Genomic DNA, 17,057 nt, shown 5'->3' on the forward strand with positions numbered 1-17,057 from the left:
TTTCAGACATGCACATCTGGGCTGCAGCTTCACAGCGCAGATGGTTTCCAGGTCAGTGGCGCATGCTGTACCTTCAGGAACGGGATGACGAAAGGTCGCAGTGGAAAGTTTGTGGCCTCCTGCAGTTTGGAGTGAAACTCCTCTATCGTCAGGGTAGAATTCTGGGGGGTGGGAAGGGTCAGAAAAGGAACAATATGAATACACATGGAACACATTAAGCAGGAAGTGAAACGACATCCGGCTGAGGGTAGGACATCCAGGGGGGCTTAAGCGAGTGCAGAGACTCCGTTATGCTCCTTCTATGTGTACAGAACACTGAGCATATCTGTGACATCACTGGACATCAGCATACCAGTGTCTGTACAGTGGCCACGTCAATCAGAGATGCATGATCAATGTTCGGTAAAAATCAAGACGTCTATAACAGTCTGATGTGTCATTCTTGGTCGGTATTGCCAATCGATAATTCAGTCAAATTTAGGCCCGGCCGACAGACCCCTTTCAGAGTCAGTTAGTGTTCAGCTTATCGTTATTTTTGTCCTTAAAGAGGTGCCCCAGTGGCCAGTTCCACAGCTCTGACTTATTTTTCAGAACTGATTTTTGTTGCATTCCTCTTGCATCTGTTCCTCCAGATTGCAGGAGTCTGTCTGACAGCAAGGCAAGCCCTCCTGTGTCCCCGGTTCGCAATGTGAGTGCTAATTACATGCCTCACTCCTTACAATAAAGCCAGAAGTGAGGGAGAGGAGGGTGTTGTCTAAAACCTTTGCACAAAAAGAGAACAACAGCAGCAAACAGAAATTCAATTATTAATGTTATTAATTCGTCTAGAATTATTATTATTATTATTATTCACGCTCTGAAATTACACGGTGAAGCCTTTTTTGAATTGGTGACTAACGGTTAAAGCCTTCAGTTAATTGCATCTTCACCAGTTAAGATCACTTCTCTTGCTAGTTAAGATCAGTACTATTCCAGTTAAGAGCTCTTCTCCAGTGAAGATTACAGCTAGCGATTTGACATTCATGGATTCCAAGGCAGGTCCCTGGCTTCTGGTATTAAGCAGGATCAGTTGTTAATACTTCATATGCTTGGAAAGGGATACAAGCTGATATTCAGTTACCATCTCAAACTTTAATAGACTCAATTAATCTGACAGCTGCTCACAGCAACCACAGCAGCGTTGGACTTTCACGTATTAAGCCATTATTCCACCAGCAGCCCTGCTGTGGTAATTAATCTAAACCTCTCCAGTGAAACATCAGCTAGCCTGCAGGACTTTGCAGTTATGTGTTCAGCACTGCGTTCATGAACGTGGCACAGAGGCACACGGCCCTGGCACTGCCACACACAGGGATCTGTCTCACCACGAGGCCCAGCACCAGTGTGCGGACCCGCTCTCCGATCTCCGGGGAAATGTCGTTGCCAAACTGTTGCAGGGTGGTCAAGAATCGCTTGAGTTTGCTGAGCTGTCTGGCGCCGCAGGCTGGGGGCAACTGCTGGTTGGCCAGAGACGATGAAGAGGATGAGGATGGGCTGTTGCTGAAGCCGTTGGGCGGAGAGGGGGCGCCGTTGAGCGCAGTGGGAGAGTGGCTCGTGCCATTAGTTACTGAGAAGCAGATAAGAAAAGGAAGAGACTGAACTTCCACATAACAGAGCGGCCCTTGATGTCGACAAGTACATACAAATTACTACGCATGAAAAAAACACATGGAGTGAAGGAAATGTGCATTTTTAATGAGATCAGGCTGCATGTTCAAGCCCCCGGAAACAAAATTCTCCAACTACATCTGCTAACAATTACATGGAGGAAAATCAAAGCGCTTGCTTGGTTAGACCATCAGAATTGATCATAAGCGTCTGTTTTCAAAGTGCCCTTGTTTCTCCGCAAGCAGGACTGGAAGTCCCAGTGTCAGCCTGAACAGATATGGCTGCTGCTTTTGCATAACTGCCTCTCATGTCATGTCCTCTACGTACATGAAGCTATACGAGCGATAAATAGCGCATCTTATATTGTTATAGGTTAAAGTAGGCAAAAAGGCGGAACGGTTTTAAAGGGCATAGGCTCACATGTCGTGGGGGTAAAGGAGCTGGTCCTCGGAGCTCCCTGCGTGGATGGAGGAGGTGGCATCGTGGGTGGAGTCAACCTGGATTGTATTTTCACATCCGCAGGTGAGTCAGGCATGGTGAAGCGCTTCTCAGTGCGACCTGCGGAGACGGAGAACGAGCGAGACGCTGAAACCCTGAAGAACATGCTGAGATGCATCACAAACCCTGAGAAGAGCAAGAAGCACGATGAACATGGTAACACCTCAGCCCTGTATCAAGGGGCCGAATCTGATTTACTCCGGCAAACCGTGAGGCTAAATAAACTGAAGAAATTATAAGAAGTTTAGAAACTAGATACACATTTCCCTAGAGCATCACTTGTAACAGTCTTTCTGAGGATTGGGATGCTTTTTCAGTTCGCATTTGTAAGCTAATGTGGGGTCTTCAGCACTGTTCCCAGAAACATTTCACAGACCCCAGCTCCAGCTGGTGTGCAGCTCGTGGGTGTGGGCTGGGACACTGCGCCTGGGGATGGAAGTTTGCTGGATCAAATCCCAGGGTTAGCCGAATGATTTCACCATTAGGCGCATGAGCAAGACCCTTAAATAAGCAAGGGGTCTCCCAAACTGAGTCATTAGATGACGATAAGCTGAGACAGGAAAAGACCTACCAACACAAATGGAAAACACACAGTGCACAATGGGCATCTTGCTTGTCCAACGTGACAAACTCATCAGGGGAAATGGCGGAGGGAGGGAGTGATGCCTTCACTAAGTCACACGCTCTTTCCACCAATCAAATCACAAGGCTGCTCATCACAGCAGAACCACAGCAGTACGTTAAGTTTGCGGTCCCACTTAAGAAGCGCAAAAACTGCACATTTTCTTCATCACTTCCTGTTCAAAACAGAGTGGAGCAGGAGATTTATCAGCTGCTAGAGTTGCTAGAAAAACTGTCGCGCAAACCGAAGAACATTTTGTAATACCGTATCTTTCAGATAAGACAGTTTTAGCCCAAGACCATGACCTAAGGCGGCAGTGATGCATGAAGACGCATGATTCCACAAAAAGTCAACCTTCAAACTACACACCCACATGCAGACACAGTTCATACAGTCCTATTATTGTGGGAACTCTCTATTCATCTTTATAAAATTGAGGTTTATATTGTGGGGACCTGAAAAATGTCTCTACAACCTAAAAAGTACATGCAGTCCCTGTCTTAAGAATGTCTGACTTATAAACAACGGACTACTTACGATCAGACTGCCATTAAGCCTATTGCATTAAAAGTTTCTGTTAAGTATAATGGTTCGCAACAAAGAACACACACACACGTAGGGTATACCTGTCCTTATGGGGCCCGCTCATTAATTTCTTTGGGAAAAATGCTAACGTTAACTGTGACAACCTTAACCCCCACCCTGCCCTAACCATAACCATAAGTAACCAAGCGAAATACAAAGGTTTTTGCATTTTTAGTTTTTTCATAGCAGTTACTGGATTTTATAAAATAGAGTTTTCCCTTATGGGGACCAAGTAACCGGTCACCATAAGGGAAAAAAATGGACATTTATCACGTTATGGGGACATTATGTCCCCATAAGGATAGGTATACCCGCTCACACACACACACACACACACACCACACACACACACACACACACACACACACACACACACACACACAGGACTTTGTGAAGCTTATGAAAACTGAATAGCTTTGGCAGTTCGTCAGCCTGAGATACAGTTCAGTACTATATGTAGTTACTTTTCTTATCACTGTATAATAATTATTATGGGCTGTATTATTATTGTTCCAACTTATCTACAAATTCAACTTAAAGACAGACTTAAAGAATGTACCTTGTTCATAACCTGGGAACTGGCTGTAACAGGTTTTACCATATTGTGATGAAATTTGGTCCTCACAAACCCAGGCACGCACACACACAGACACAGAATGAACGAGCCCACAGGCCAAGGAGGGGCAATTCAGTTTTCATGCCTCTTTTCTAACCGCATTTAAAAACACACCAGTCCGTTGTGCACCAGAACGTGGCACTGCAGCGCTGCCTACATGCGACACCTTTATCAGCATGGTGCTAGAACTTGTGTTTTCATATTCTAGGGGAGCAGAACCTGTATCTCAGCTGCCCTGTAAGAAGGAAACAGCAAACAGACCCTGATAAGCTGACAGGAGTCGACTGTTTTCTGCCGTTATGCTAATCAAAGCATGAGGACTTAAATGCTTCAGATGATTAGGGAATCTCAATATCAGTATCTTGCATACAAATAACCTATATCTCAGTAAAAGCAGCCTGGTAAGTAGCAGAACGGACGTGCAGGGAATCCCTCAGCCATCCCTGTAAGCGTCCCAGCTGAGGCCCTGCGCCTGTGTTACCACAAACAACTGCCGATTATTACTGGATGCCGTAAAAATATACTTAGGGGAACGCAGAATGTACAAGATGGCTACTATGAATCCATGGAAATGGTTTAGACTACGAAGCACTTTTAATCGATTACTTAAGCAGCCTGCTATTGGGCAGAAGAGAATATATATAAATTACAGCCTTCATTCACAAAGTGTATTTATCTCTCTGCTGCTTTCCCTTTAAGACATCTGGTTTAATGTAATGTGATTATGATGTGCAGAATAAATAAAGATTCCATGCCTCAAGGCTGGTATGGCAATACTAAGTGATTTACCGGTACTTCTATAAAAAGCGTGAAGTGCTTTCAATTTACCAGGCAGAAAGAATCCCTCAGTACTCTTGGAAATGTGTGCAGGAAATACAGGCCTCAATTATAAGGGCTACTCTGCAGAAAGAGCAGTGACTTGGCTGTAGGCATCAGCAGTGGCAACACAACTGATCAGCATGTGATTTAATGTGTGGGAGAAATTTTCTTTTGTTTCTGGGACAGAAACCTTTTCTTTTGGCCCGGCAGCCTTTTCTGTCCTGTAATGAGGTCTTAATGGTCTCGTCACTGTAATCGGCATGCAGGCCACACTCTTGTTTCTCCTGCAGGAGCGCCATGTAGCACTTCAGGGATCCGTGAAAGTCGATCCATTGACCAATAGCATCCGTTAATGAAGATAGATGTGTTTCTCCTGCATCTTCCACAGAGAGCTGGGGACTCCTGTTGGGATCGACTGAGGACGGTTTTCCAAATCTTATACAAAGACGCCCCCAGGGAAGGTTAGGGCCTATGGCTGGTGAGGACAAGTCCCTCAGTATGTGAGAACCTGCAGTGGGGCCTCCAGCATCGACAGCAGAGGAATTCTGCTGTGTTACACAGTTTGCAGAACCTTCTGCAAACACACAAAGTGATGTGATTTGTTTGAAAACTTGTGTAACAGATGGCAGTATCTTCTTTAAAATCACTATGGATTTTAAGCACTCAGTGAGGTGTTGCTTGTTATAAACCAATTATTCAGAAGGTCGTCTTGGCAAATGCCTGACAGCGGGATAATATTTCCTTATCAGGATCCACTTTACGACCACAGGAATGTATTCGATTCTGGACACAGCTTTGCATACAAGCTTATATAAAAAAAAGCACATCGAAACACAAAAGAAACATGAAGCAAAGTTACCAAATGCAGGTTTCCAGGGAGACACGCTAACGGCGACACTGAGGAGAGAAACGCGCGACCTAATGGGAAGATCTGGGTGACGTCGGCTGGCGTGTTGACATTAGCCGCTGTGTGATGTCAGCAGCCGCGTGAAGTTAACCGCCGTATGAAAACCGCAATTGTGTGACATCATCCACCGCGTGACGTTAGCTGCTGTGAGCTGTTAACCGGCGCGCACCTGTGCAGTAAGAAAATGACTCAAATTCCTCATTAGTTCAGAGAGACAGGGCCGTTCCGGCGGCATGCAGGACCTCTCCTCCAAGAATATATCATGAACTTCCTGCACACTAATTCAGCATGCGATCATTAGCGACAGATGGAGCAGGCAGTAACAAACATCCCATCAAAGCCCTTCTGCCTCCCTTTGATTGGCCCCCTGTGCTGCAGTTATCTGCCTCCCCAGCTTCCTCTCCCCTGTCCTCTATCCCTGAGGTGATGGAACGGGGACGGCCCACACGCCTTCAGGCACCAGTGCAGCTTAAGACACCCACCTTTTCCTGTGTGTTCAGTACAGTCTTTGGTCAGCATCACTGCTAAAAATGGCTCTTATTTCTTAACCAGACAACAAAAGCTGTTAATTTACAACCAGGTAGCAAATTGCTTTGTAACAAAAACAATGTGTTGTTTCTAGTAGACCGTACATAGCTACAGCTATTAATATATCAATCAATGAAACTACTGCTTCAAATACTAAAAACACATGACTTTGATTATGCTGGCTAAACGGCTCGACCGCATGTTTTGTCGACTAACGGAAATGTGCATTTTACATACAATAAATTTAGCATATTAATTCAATAAAGAAACTTTTGCTTGCTGTACATCAACTGAACAGGTAAATAACTCACACTTCTGCTGTTCTCTGAAACAAGATTAAACAAAGAATCCTATGTGCTTCTGTACTGAACCATAGAACCACAGGAAAAATGCACTTCTCTGCAAAACGTTCTGCTTAAGGTGCATTTTTCCTTTAATTTATTAGGATATTACTAGCTGTGGCATAAGCTAAAATATTCAGTCATGAACAGAACATTATGTTTACACCTTGCATATTCGCTGGTATATTTAACCCATAATATTATAGTGAAATGCACATATCCATCCTGCATAAATGACTGTGAACAAGCAGAAGCCTGTTGGAATTGAGGCCATTCAACAGCTGCGACATAAAGTCATCACTCATATTACTGTGTGAACATGAAAAAAATGTCTCCTTTAGTTAACATATTTTTCTTCATCTACCCTGTAGGGCACCTTATTTACTATTTTTAGCTCACGGAAGGTGACTATTTCTAAGTATCTGCAATGATCTTCTGTTCCTTCAGAGACACTGGACCGAGATGTGAAGAGACACTGGACCGAGATGTGAAGAGACACTGGACCGAGATGTGGCGTTCCAGCTGCCTGTCGCATGACCGATGCTGATGCTTTCTGATTAAATGCCAGCTAGTAGCTCCGATGTGACTTTGACATCAGGCAGCTACCTTCCAGTCTAATTTCTGTGAGTCACCCTGGCTACAGAACATCACCCACACATTTTTCCCACCCCTTATCTACCTCAGCTACAGCTTTACACACTCCCATCTCTGCACAAATGTCAATGCAAAGAGAACTAAATTATTTGCTTCACCAATCAAAAATGACACATGAGAAGTTCGGAAGGGAATACTATTTTCCATCAGTGTCTTTCATTTTTTTTCTTCAAAAATCTTTATTTGCCCTTTCAGAATTCAGCTTTTTATTGAATTTCTTCACCTTTTGGGGAGGCTGCCATTTTACAGCAGTGTTGTTCCGTGCATATTCACTCTGGAAGGGCATTTCAGCCTCACTGGGATGAGTCACCTGCCCCCACAGGGAGAAGAGAAAACTTCATGAGCGGAGTGTGTTATTAAATAAGACTTTGCCAAACTGCTTTGAATGTACCGTTCCATAAAACACTTTCTGAAACCAATTTCTGCATAAAATTACTAAGAAGCAGAGTGACTCCTGAGGCTATTGTAGATAGATTTCAGCACTGCATACCTCACATGGTTATAGGTCGGCTTTAACCGGTCTAAGATAATGCTGTTCGGACTGTCAAATGCACCAGAGGTCAATGCCGGCAGAGGTAGCTTGCAGTTCTTGTGTTACATTTTCACTGTCTCATTTCATTTAGAGGAACACCTTGATTTCACCGTTTGCAAAAACCTTACCGCACAATTTTGTTGCCCAATAAATGTGCATTCCAGAAGAAGACGCTGAGGAAAGGGAAACATGGACTATATCTAGCTCTTCACGGGTCTGTATCCATGATGGCCTCATCTATCATCTCTAAGGGTGACCTTCATTTATGTAACCACATCAATTTTTGGAATATTTGTCGTATACTTTCATGACCATGCAGGACTTGCATTGGGATTAAAAACAAACTCACCAACTTGCAAACCAGCAGGCCCCTTGGAGCCTCTCAGCCATGCTGCTGATTTTGTTGGCCCCTCGCCTAAGTTTTCATGTGGGAATGGAAACAGTTTTTGTTGGGTATATAATGAAATGAGAGCAGATCCCCCCCCCCCCCCCAGTCAAGGAGGCTTCAGCTCATGGCCAATGTATTTGCCTTTGACTTTTTTTAAGAAACTGTGACCCCAAAACAATGGCCTTATGGTTATAGCTTGTTACAGAGGTACACAGTTTAACACAGATTTTTAAAATCTGTTCTGACTGTTGCAAGAAATTAACACAGACTAAGAATAGCTTAACAGGGCCGAGCTGGACTGAATGTGCAAACTGGACTAGATCCCCACCCAAGTTGGTGTGGACATCAAACTGGAGTTATACAGTTGTACAGTATACACTTTAACACACCACTGGATCTGTGTTCCCTGGAAGAGGACTCTTTGTGAGGTAACAGATAATGGATCATCATGATGAGCGATGCCGTGAAGTGTCCTTTGGCGACGTTGACTAGACTGAAGTCGCTCAGCATATTGATTCAGTCACACTGGCCCCAGTCTAGGAAGGTCAATAACCCAGAGAAACCCTGATGGCGTCAGACTTAAAGCATAGTTTTGGATGGTGACTCTGTTGGCCAACACAGTGTGCGCAGACTTGTCACAGCATACCTGAGGACAATGACTCCGCCCAATCACGGACCACACCTACTTCCTGTAACCCCCCCCCCCCAGTGCTCTTCACCACAGCTGAATTCTCCCAGTACCAACCTTGAGATACTTTTGTTGCCAGAATTTCACGATTATGCTTGGCAGCCATGCACCTGACATACGTTGATCACAATCGACTACTGCTTTTCACCATTGCATAAACCTTTGTTGAGAAATATCATCATTGGAAATAGTGGGGCACTAATGTGGATATTTTGGCTGATACTGATAACCAATCTATCTTGGTCTAATATTACCACATAATTTTTTCTGACAAGGGAGCAACGTATAGGGCAAGCTGAGCAAATGGGCAAACTGATCAATCAGAACAGACTGGGCTCATCGGGGGTGGGACTAAAAGCTCTAACAGAATGTTTCCAGAGTTACGGACAGAGTGAACAGAGATACACAGCATGAGAAAAATAGTGTTTGGAACATTAAAGCATGTTAATCTATTGTAGTTGACCCCAAAAATAAAAATTCTGAACGATGAAAATTAATATAATAGGCCAGCAATATCGATCAAGACTGACACATCGAACCAATAATCATGTCTTGACTTAACAAATGACGGCTGACACCAGTATCTTAAGGGATATATTGTGCATCTCTGCTTGGATCTTGTGGCTGGTATTTATATATTGCTATGTCTGTGATTTTTTGAAGTGGGAGGGATTTACAAGGAACCCTCTAGCCTAGCAACAAGTGTGTCCAGCATCCGGACAGCCAACGTTACCTGCATGTTGTTCGATATGGCCACTGTTGCGTTATTGTGTGGAATCTGGATTTCACAACATCTGTCATTACGGTTTAAAATATATCCATGCAGGGCAATTTGTCTTTTGTATATGTTTGAAGGTTTGTGGGTAATTTTAAGAATCTGAGGAAGGCTTCCGATACATCAATGTAAGGTGGCACTCTTTTCAGGCCAAATGCTAGCTTTAAGCACTGAAGCGTGCCTTTCTTCCTAGAGACCGTTTTATAATAATGTCTGGTTCTGCCATCTGCTCCGATGGTGCCTGTTCTGAAACAGGCGCTGGCGAACGCTTGCGGTGATTCACAGCTTGATGCTGTCTGAATACACCGTCAGTTTACTATTTCTGCCGCTGGAACGGACAGGTTCAGCTTTAACCAAATGCCTAATGCTGGAGAATTGTGACTACGATAAATTAAAAAATGCAATTAGGTAAATTAAGATTGTGCTTCTTCCAAGTATTTCAATACAGGCAGTCCCTGAGCTAAGAATGTCCAACTTACAGACATGAACAGACCATCATAAAGCCTGTTACATTAAAACTTGTGCACTATTTGCATGCACAATTTGACGTGACACCCAAGCTTATATTTGACTCTCATCCGTCAGTATTCAGTTTGTGCTTAACTACAAAAGAATGATATACAGTACTATAAAGAGTTATAGCAAATATAACATTAGCACCACCCATCCATCTTGAATAAGTACGTATTGGCTACAAGGTCAGTATAAGCATACTGTCTCCTATGCCAGGAAACACGGGGCATCCTGGGCCGGATATCAGCACCGCTGCAGTGTAAGATGGGCTGATGCCAGATCTGCACCCAAACGAGGTGATGAAGCAGAGGCGCAGACAGGAAACAGTCATTAAGGTCGACGTGCCCAGAGACGCTGGCCTCGAAACCCCAGCACCTGTGGTCACCATGTGCGCCTGTCCCCTCTGACACGGCACCATAATGGCACATTTCCAACCACGTCCAGCACAGCTGGTGCTCCAGCCGTGACCCCCCCCCTCCCCCCCCCCCCCCCGCCCAAGAGGCCGTGTAAGAAGGCGTGGCGACCGGGGCTGGAAACGGCAGATGGATTTTAACAGATAATAAGAAGGCCTGCGTTTCGCATCTGCGGGGCTCCACCTGTGCACACCAGAGAACAGGAGCTGGGAGGCGCGTTAGCCGCCGACTGGAAACACAGAAACGTGGCAGATTCGAGAAAAACGGAGCGCGAGAGCGGGAGGGGAAAGACGAGCGCCTGGACACCAGGGCTCCTCTGCGGGGGCCTCCGTCTGCACGTGTTTTGGAAAGATCACATGGCGGAGGACATGTGTTCAAAATTAGAGCCAGTTTAGTTCCCCGCGCAGAAAAATATGTAGACAATTTATGCAATGTGGCTCAAGACGACGGTTTCCTGAGTGGAACCAGATTCAGAAAACAAGCCCCCCTCCCCCGGTTACTCCCCCTCTTCTAAAACCTTCTTAAAAATAAATAAAAGGACTTTACTCACATCTGGCACGCAGAAGATGCTGCAAAAAAGGTGGATTGACTCAATATAAGGATATTTCAAACTAGAACCATGATGTAGCGCGATGGTCCGGGATGCTATGTTCGAGGCTACAGTGCTGCAGGATCTACACTTGGTTCTAATGTGTGTAAGGAAAGAAGCAACCATTTAAAAACTAAAAAGTATTCTTATTCTTAAAATCCCATTACAAAGAAATTCCGAAAGGTCTGAGCTCCCAGTTACACGCAGCTGGAGTGAACAGTTCCCCTCTGGATGATAAAAGTGCATCCTTGGAAATCCAGCAATCGTGCCTCATCGGTATTCATACTAGACGCACTGACCTCACACCCAGGAAAGCATTTCAGAACAGGGCTCTCCAAGTAGATGGACAGACCTGATATCTTGCGAGATTTTCCCACACCGGTCTACAGGGACATGTGTTCTAAAATATGCGTTCAATCTGTATTGCAACACAAGAGCAGAAGCAGCAGTGCAAAGCAGCTGCAGCAGTAATAACAGGGCCTGGCACCAACCCGCTGCTGCGGCTCGGTGTGGCCCAGGCCCCCACAGATGGCTGCTCGCTCTCTGGAGCGACGCCAGCGCCCAGCAGACGGCCCGTTGCTCTGTCCCAGAAGCCCCTGTTCACCTCCCCCTTTTTCTGTCCCTGACCTGGGCTTGCTAATGGACCACAGCTGCTTCCTGTAATCCCCTTGGTCTGAACAGGCACAGACAAGGCGAGGCGGGCAAGCAGGTACCGACAAACAGAAGCAGAAGTGTGGGCACAGGCAAGTGGGCACGGGCAATCAGAAGCAGGAAGGGAACAGGCAAACAAAGTAGGCAAGGAGGTACAGACCAACAGAAGCGGATGAGCGGGCACAGACTAAAAGAAACCGGAATGGCACTGGCAAGGAAAAGGAGGCGAGAGGTCACAGATTAACAGAAGCAGAAGAGCAGGCATAGGCAAACAGAAGCAAGCAAGGAGGTACAGACAAGCAGGCACAGATATAGAAGCAGGCAAGCATTCATAGATCGACAGAAGCAGAAGAGTGGGCACAGACAAACACAGGCGAAAGAGTGAGCAAAGGCAAACATAGGCAGGTGAATGGGCATAGACCAACAGAGGCAGGCGAATGGGCACAGGCAAACAGAGGTGGAAGAGTGGGCACAGACAAACAGAGGCAGGCGAATGGGCACAGACAAACAGAGGCAGGCGAATGGGTACAGACAAACACAGGCGAAAGAGTGAGCACAGGCAAACATAGGCAGGTGAATGGGCATAGACCAACAGAGGCGGAAGAGTGGGCACAGGCAAACAGAGGCAGGTAAATGGGCACAGACAAACAGGGGCAGGCGAATGGGCACAGATGAACAGAGGTGGAAGAGTGGGCACAGACAAACAGAGGCAGGCGAATGGGCACAGACAAACAGAGGCAGGCGAGTGGGCACAGGCAAACAGAGGCAGGCGAATTGGCACAGACAAACAGAGGCGGAAGAGTGGGCACAGGCAAACAGAGGCAGGCAAATGGGCATAGACAAACAGAGGCAGGGAAATGGGCATAGGCAAACAGAGGCAGGGAAATGGGCATAGGCAAACAGAGGCAGGGAAATGGGCATTGGCAAACAGAGGCAGGGAAATGGGCATAGGCAAACAGAGGTGAAAGAGTGGCCACAGATCAACAAAAGCAGGCAAGCAGAGATGAGGCACGGACAAACAGTTACAGATAAACCCACATCAACGCACCTAAACAAATTACATAATGCATATGCTAAGCATTGCATGATGCTCACTGTACAATGTTCACTATGACGCACACTGTACGATATCCACTGCACAGTGTTTTCTGCAGGACGCACACTGCAGAAAATACAGTATATGCATCATTCAAGTATATCTTACAGTGTTATGAAGGATTGCTCTTGTTTCACTGCTATTCTAAGAATATCAACACCACACATTGCTTTTTGTCAGGTGATAAAAATGCAGTCTAGCCAGAGAAATTCAAATCTTTGAAAACGAAACTACAGGCCATTACTGTGACAAATGACATCCGTCTCCCGCCTTATTCCCCTTCGCTAGGTGGCAGATCCCAGGCTGACGGTGCCCCACTCTCTGCTCCTCTGCTGTCACTCATCCTGCACTCAGCAGTGTGCTCGTTATCCCTCCTGACACGCTCTCCTCTCTCGGCAGCCCCTCGGCACACACACTCCACAGTACTGACAGTGCCCAGGCAGGCCGGTAGATCCGCAGCACCATCTGTGAGCACCAGGCCCCCAGCTGCAGGCTCTCCCTCCCTTTCTCCTCCCAAATTTAATTTCTTGCTCCCCATCCCCCTCCTCTCTCAGACTCGCTACCTCTGTTGTGTCCTCCCAGTTCTCCCAGTACAAGGCAACCAGGAGAGCCCCCCCAGGCTCATGCTAATACGAGGAGACACAGACAGTGCCGTCCAAGAAATAAACGGCTGCTGGTTTCACTGCTGCCCTTTCCTACAGCATCATTCCATGATGATGAAGCACACAGGAAACACACACAGAGAGCAGGAGACGGAGGCGAGAGACGGAAAGCGGAGGGGCACCGGCGATTGGATGGGCAGGTATGGGGGACGAGCGCATGCCCATGGACAGATGGGGAGCTGCTTTGGTAGTTGTGGTTGGGGGGGAAGGGGGTTGTGCCCCTTCCACACAGAAAACAGTGACCAGAATGCAGGAGATACTTCATCCACACTTCATAGCAGGACGCCGTATTCAGGCAGGGCGGCTATAGCCTGACGGAGGCCTAGACAGGAGGATGGGAGTAGCGCTCGGTATATGGGGGACCAGGCGGCCTCAACCGGGGCTGATTCACGAGGCCGACAGCTGTTGTGATGCTCAAGGTAAACAACAGAACTATTAAAGAGTTACAGCATGTTTCTATACTAGTGTGCGGTAAATTCATTATAGTGTTTTCAGCTCTACTTGTGGAAGCAGAGAGATTTCGTAAAAGTGACAGAATAACGGCATGCTAATGTCCGCCACTTTAGCATACAGGCGCTCATCCATATCTGCGACTTCTCAGCAGATTCATTAAAAAGGGAAATCAATAAGAACTCGTTCCTGACAAAGGAATCTCGCAGGAACTGCGCTGCTCCCCCGCCCCCTGCCCGCCTTCTCGGCCGTCTTCAGACCATGTGATTAACATATGCTTGATTCTTCCGTCCCTGTCGGCATCACCACAGATGACAGCTGAATCCCCCCCCCCAACTGTAATAACACTCTTACTTACGCGCTCTCCCTTGTGGAAAGAGATGGTTTACATTCGTATTCCTGTGCTGATAGTCTGCGTCTAGCATGGTTGTTATGGACATGCATGTATATGTGACTGAGTGTGTGTGTGTGCATGCACATGTGTCGACACACACAGGCCAAACTGCCATTGCTGGTACTGCCCCCAGTACACAACGGGGATTTCTCGCCTTAAGAAGAAGCAGTCAGCCCATCCTCCGACCTTCTCAAGATCCTTTTAACCCTGAGACGCACACATACACACACACACGTTCATGCTGGATTGTAACCGTTCTGTCTCTCACACGAACATACAGTACAGCACAGCGTCACAGCAGAGCTACACCAGTACAGCACACGACTCGATTAGAAATACACAGTACAGTGCAGCACAGGACAGCTGTACATCTGAACAACAGCTGCATTTGATGTTGGTAACAAATTCATTCAGTGTGTGACTCATACACGCGGCTAATGTTCCCCTTCATCCATCTCCCTCTCCATCCTCTCCCTCCATCTCCCTTGAGGTTCCAGAGCCAGCTGGAGGTGGCTTTTAAGGCCCCCATCGCCCCACCGCACGTACACTCTCACATGTACGCAGCATCCGAAGAGAAGCAACCGGACTTCGAAAAGCAGGAACACCGGAGAAAGAGAAGCCAGGCTCAGGTCAGGAACGACATGGACCCAACCCAAAGCCTCGCATACAGCAGCATCTCAGTGACTTGGCAATAGTGCAGCTACTGAAGAAACCCATCGCCGCTCCACCATCTGGAATGTCTAGCCCCAAATATGGACTCTCACCCCAAAGAAAATAATGCTCCTGTACCATCTAAAAAATCACATTCACCCCAATTGAGATAACACTCCTATACCATCTGAAATAAGGGTCTCACTGCTGGTGAAATAATGCTCCACTGCCGTCTGAAATAAGGTTCTACACAGAAATAATGCTTCTGTACCCTCTGTAATAATGCTCCCATCTCTACTGAAATAACTCTCCCGTACCATGTGAAATAACACTCGTATACCATCTGAAATAACTCTTTCACCCCTACACTCCTGTACCATCTCCCAGGGTGTTCAGTGGCTGAACTAGGGGCACGTGAAAACAGAACAATTGTTAAAAAGTCTCTCTCAGGAGAAACTGAGTTAACAGAAACTCAAAAAAAGCTGTGGGCGGGCAGCATTCCCACATCACAGGGCCCCACAGGGGCCCCCCAAAGGCCCAGCAGTCAGAGACTAAGCAACGAGTCCCTACCCCCTTCCCACCACAAAAAAAAACTGGCTTGTTTGGTGGCGGGGGTCCTGACAGCTTCAAGTGGAAGTCTTTCCCCGGGACCTGGGAGTCTTTCCCCGGGACCTGGGAGTCTTTCGGGAATGCCCCTGCATGTGCAGATCTACGAATGCAGCCACTCCCACATTCTCCCTCGCCTGTTGACCTCCAATTGGAGCTGACACAGTGGGGTGGGGGGTGTGGGGGGACAGGGCTTTGAGGCCTGCTCCTGCAGAACAAAGAACCCGAATTAGCGCTGTTTTCTCATGCCTTTTTTCCCTTACGGGACCCGAAAGGGCCTGATTTTCCACACGGCTGGAAGCCATCGGTGTTTTCCTGCAGTGACCTGCAGTTCCAGAGAGGGAGAAGAAGACAGCAGGAGCAAAGAAAGGAAGGAAATGTTCTTCAGTTTGTCTCTCTTCTGTTAAGGGAGTATCCTTCAGTATGTTCCTGTACCATTTCAAATAATTCTCTCACCCCTAGTAAAATAATGCTCTCACTCCTACTAAAATAACTGCATTATAACATCTGAAAAAAACATTCTCACAGCTACTGAAATAATACTCTCACTCCTACTAAAAATATGCTTCTATACCATCTGAAATGACACTAACATTGCTACTGAAATGATATTATAATTTATATTCCTTATATTTGAAATAACGCTCTAACCTCTATTAAAATAATACTCCTGTACTATCTGAAATAACACTTTCACCGCTACTGAAATAATGCTCCTGTACCATTTGAAATGATGCCTGCATCCCTCCTGAAATAACTCACCTGTCCCTCGTGAAATAATACTCCCACTCCTTCTGAAATAACTCACCTGTCCCTCCTGAAATAATAATCCCACCCTTCTGAAATTACTCTCCCCATGCTGCGTGTCTGGCTCAGTAGAACACGGAGCTTCTCCATAACAGGCTTTATTGGCTTAACAGGTGCTGCATTCAGATAATCCGCAATGTCCTGCCCCTCTTTCTCTGCATGTCCACTGGATGGGCTGGGGGCTATACTGTATGGTCCACTGAACACACTCCCCCCCCCAGGCCTCTGTGCATGCTGCCCCTGCCATCTGGACGCACCCCCAGCCCCCACCCCAAGTGCTCTGGAGCTATTCACACGAATTTCACCTTTTCAGCTTGTGTGCTCATGACGATAAATGCTAATGAGGCCAGTGAGTGACTTTGTGGCTGGGCTGGGGGAGGGAGCCACCCCCCCACCCCACCCCCCACCGGCTGTGACCACATTCTGGCCCAGTAAGTCAGCCTGCCACAGCTCAAAGAAGAGCTGTTAGTCCATCGTTCTGTCTGAGGGCTCCGCTATAGGTGACGTCCTGAAGGCGGATTCCATCCCACTCCACACGCTTTCCTAAACTCTATTTTAAACTGTATTTCTCTGTCTTATGTCCAAGTCTCAATATGTCATGTTTCAATGTATAATTTGTTACTAT

General features: G+C 46.6%; 1 protein-coding gene across 5 annotated transcripts in view; it reads right to left on the minus strand.

Moving 5' to 3' along the window:
• runx1t1 (RUNX1 partner transcriptional co-repressor 1) overlaps nucleotides 1–17,057 on the minus strand; it is a 38,013-nt gene that overhangs the window by 9,768 nt on the left and 11,188 nt on the right. For 4 of the 5 annotated variants that reach the window (XM_048993791.1, XM_048993788.1, XM_048993789.1 and 1 more), the window contains exons 2-4: nucleotides 2,068–2,205; nucleotides 1,365–1,606; nucleotides 72–161 (exon numbers count right to left, since the gene is read on the minus strand). In XM_048993791.1, the coding sequence (XP_048849748.1) occupies nucleotides 72–161; nucleotides 1,365–1,606; nucleotides 2,068–2,205 (470 nt within the window). Of the gene's footprint in view, nucleotides 1–71; nucleotides 162–1,364; nucleotides 1,607–2,067; nucleotides 2,206–7,440; nucleotides 7,528–17,057 lie in introns of all 5 variants that reach the window. The other variant, XM_048993790.1, reaches the window with a different exon arrangement.

The sequence above is a fragment of the Brienomyrus brachyistius genome, chromosome 23 (genome assembly GCF_023856365.1).
Source record: "Brienomyrus brachyistius isolate T26 chromosome 23, BBRACH_0.4, whole genome shotgun sequence".
NCBI lineage: Eukaryota > Metazoa > Chordata > Actinopteri > Osteoglossiformes > Mormyridae > Brienomyrus > Brienomyrus brachyistius.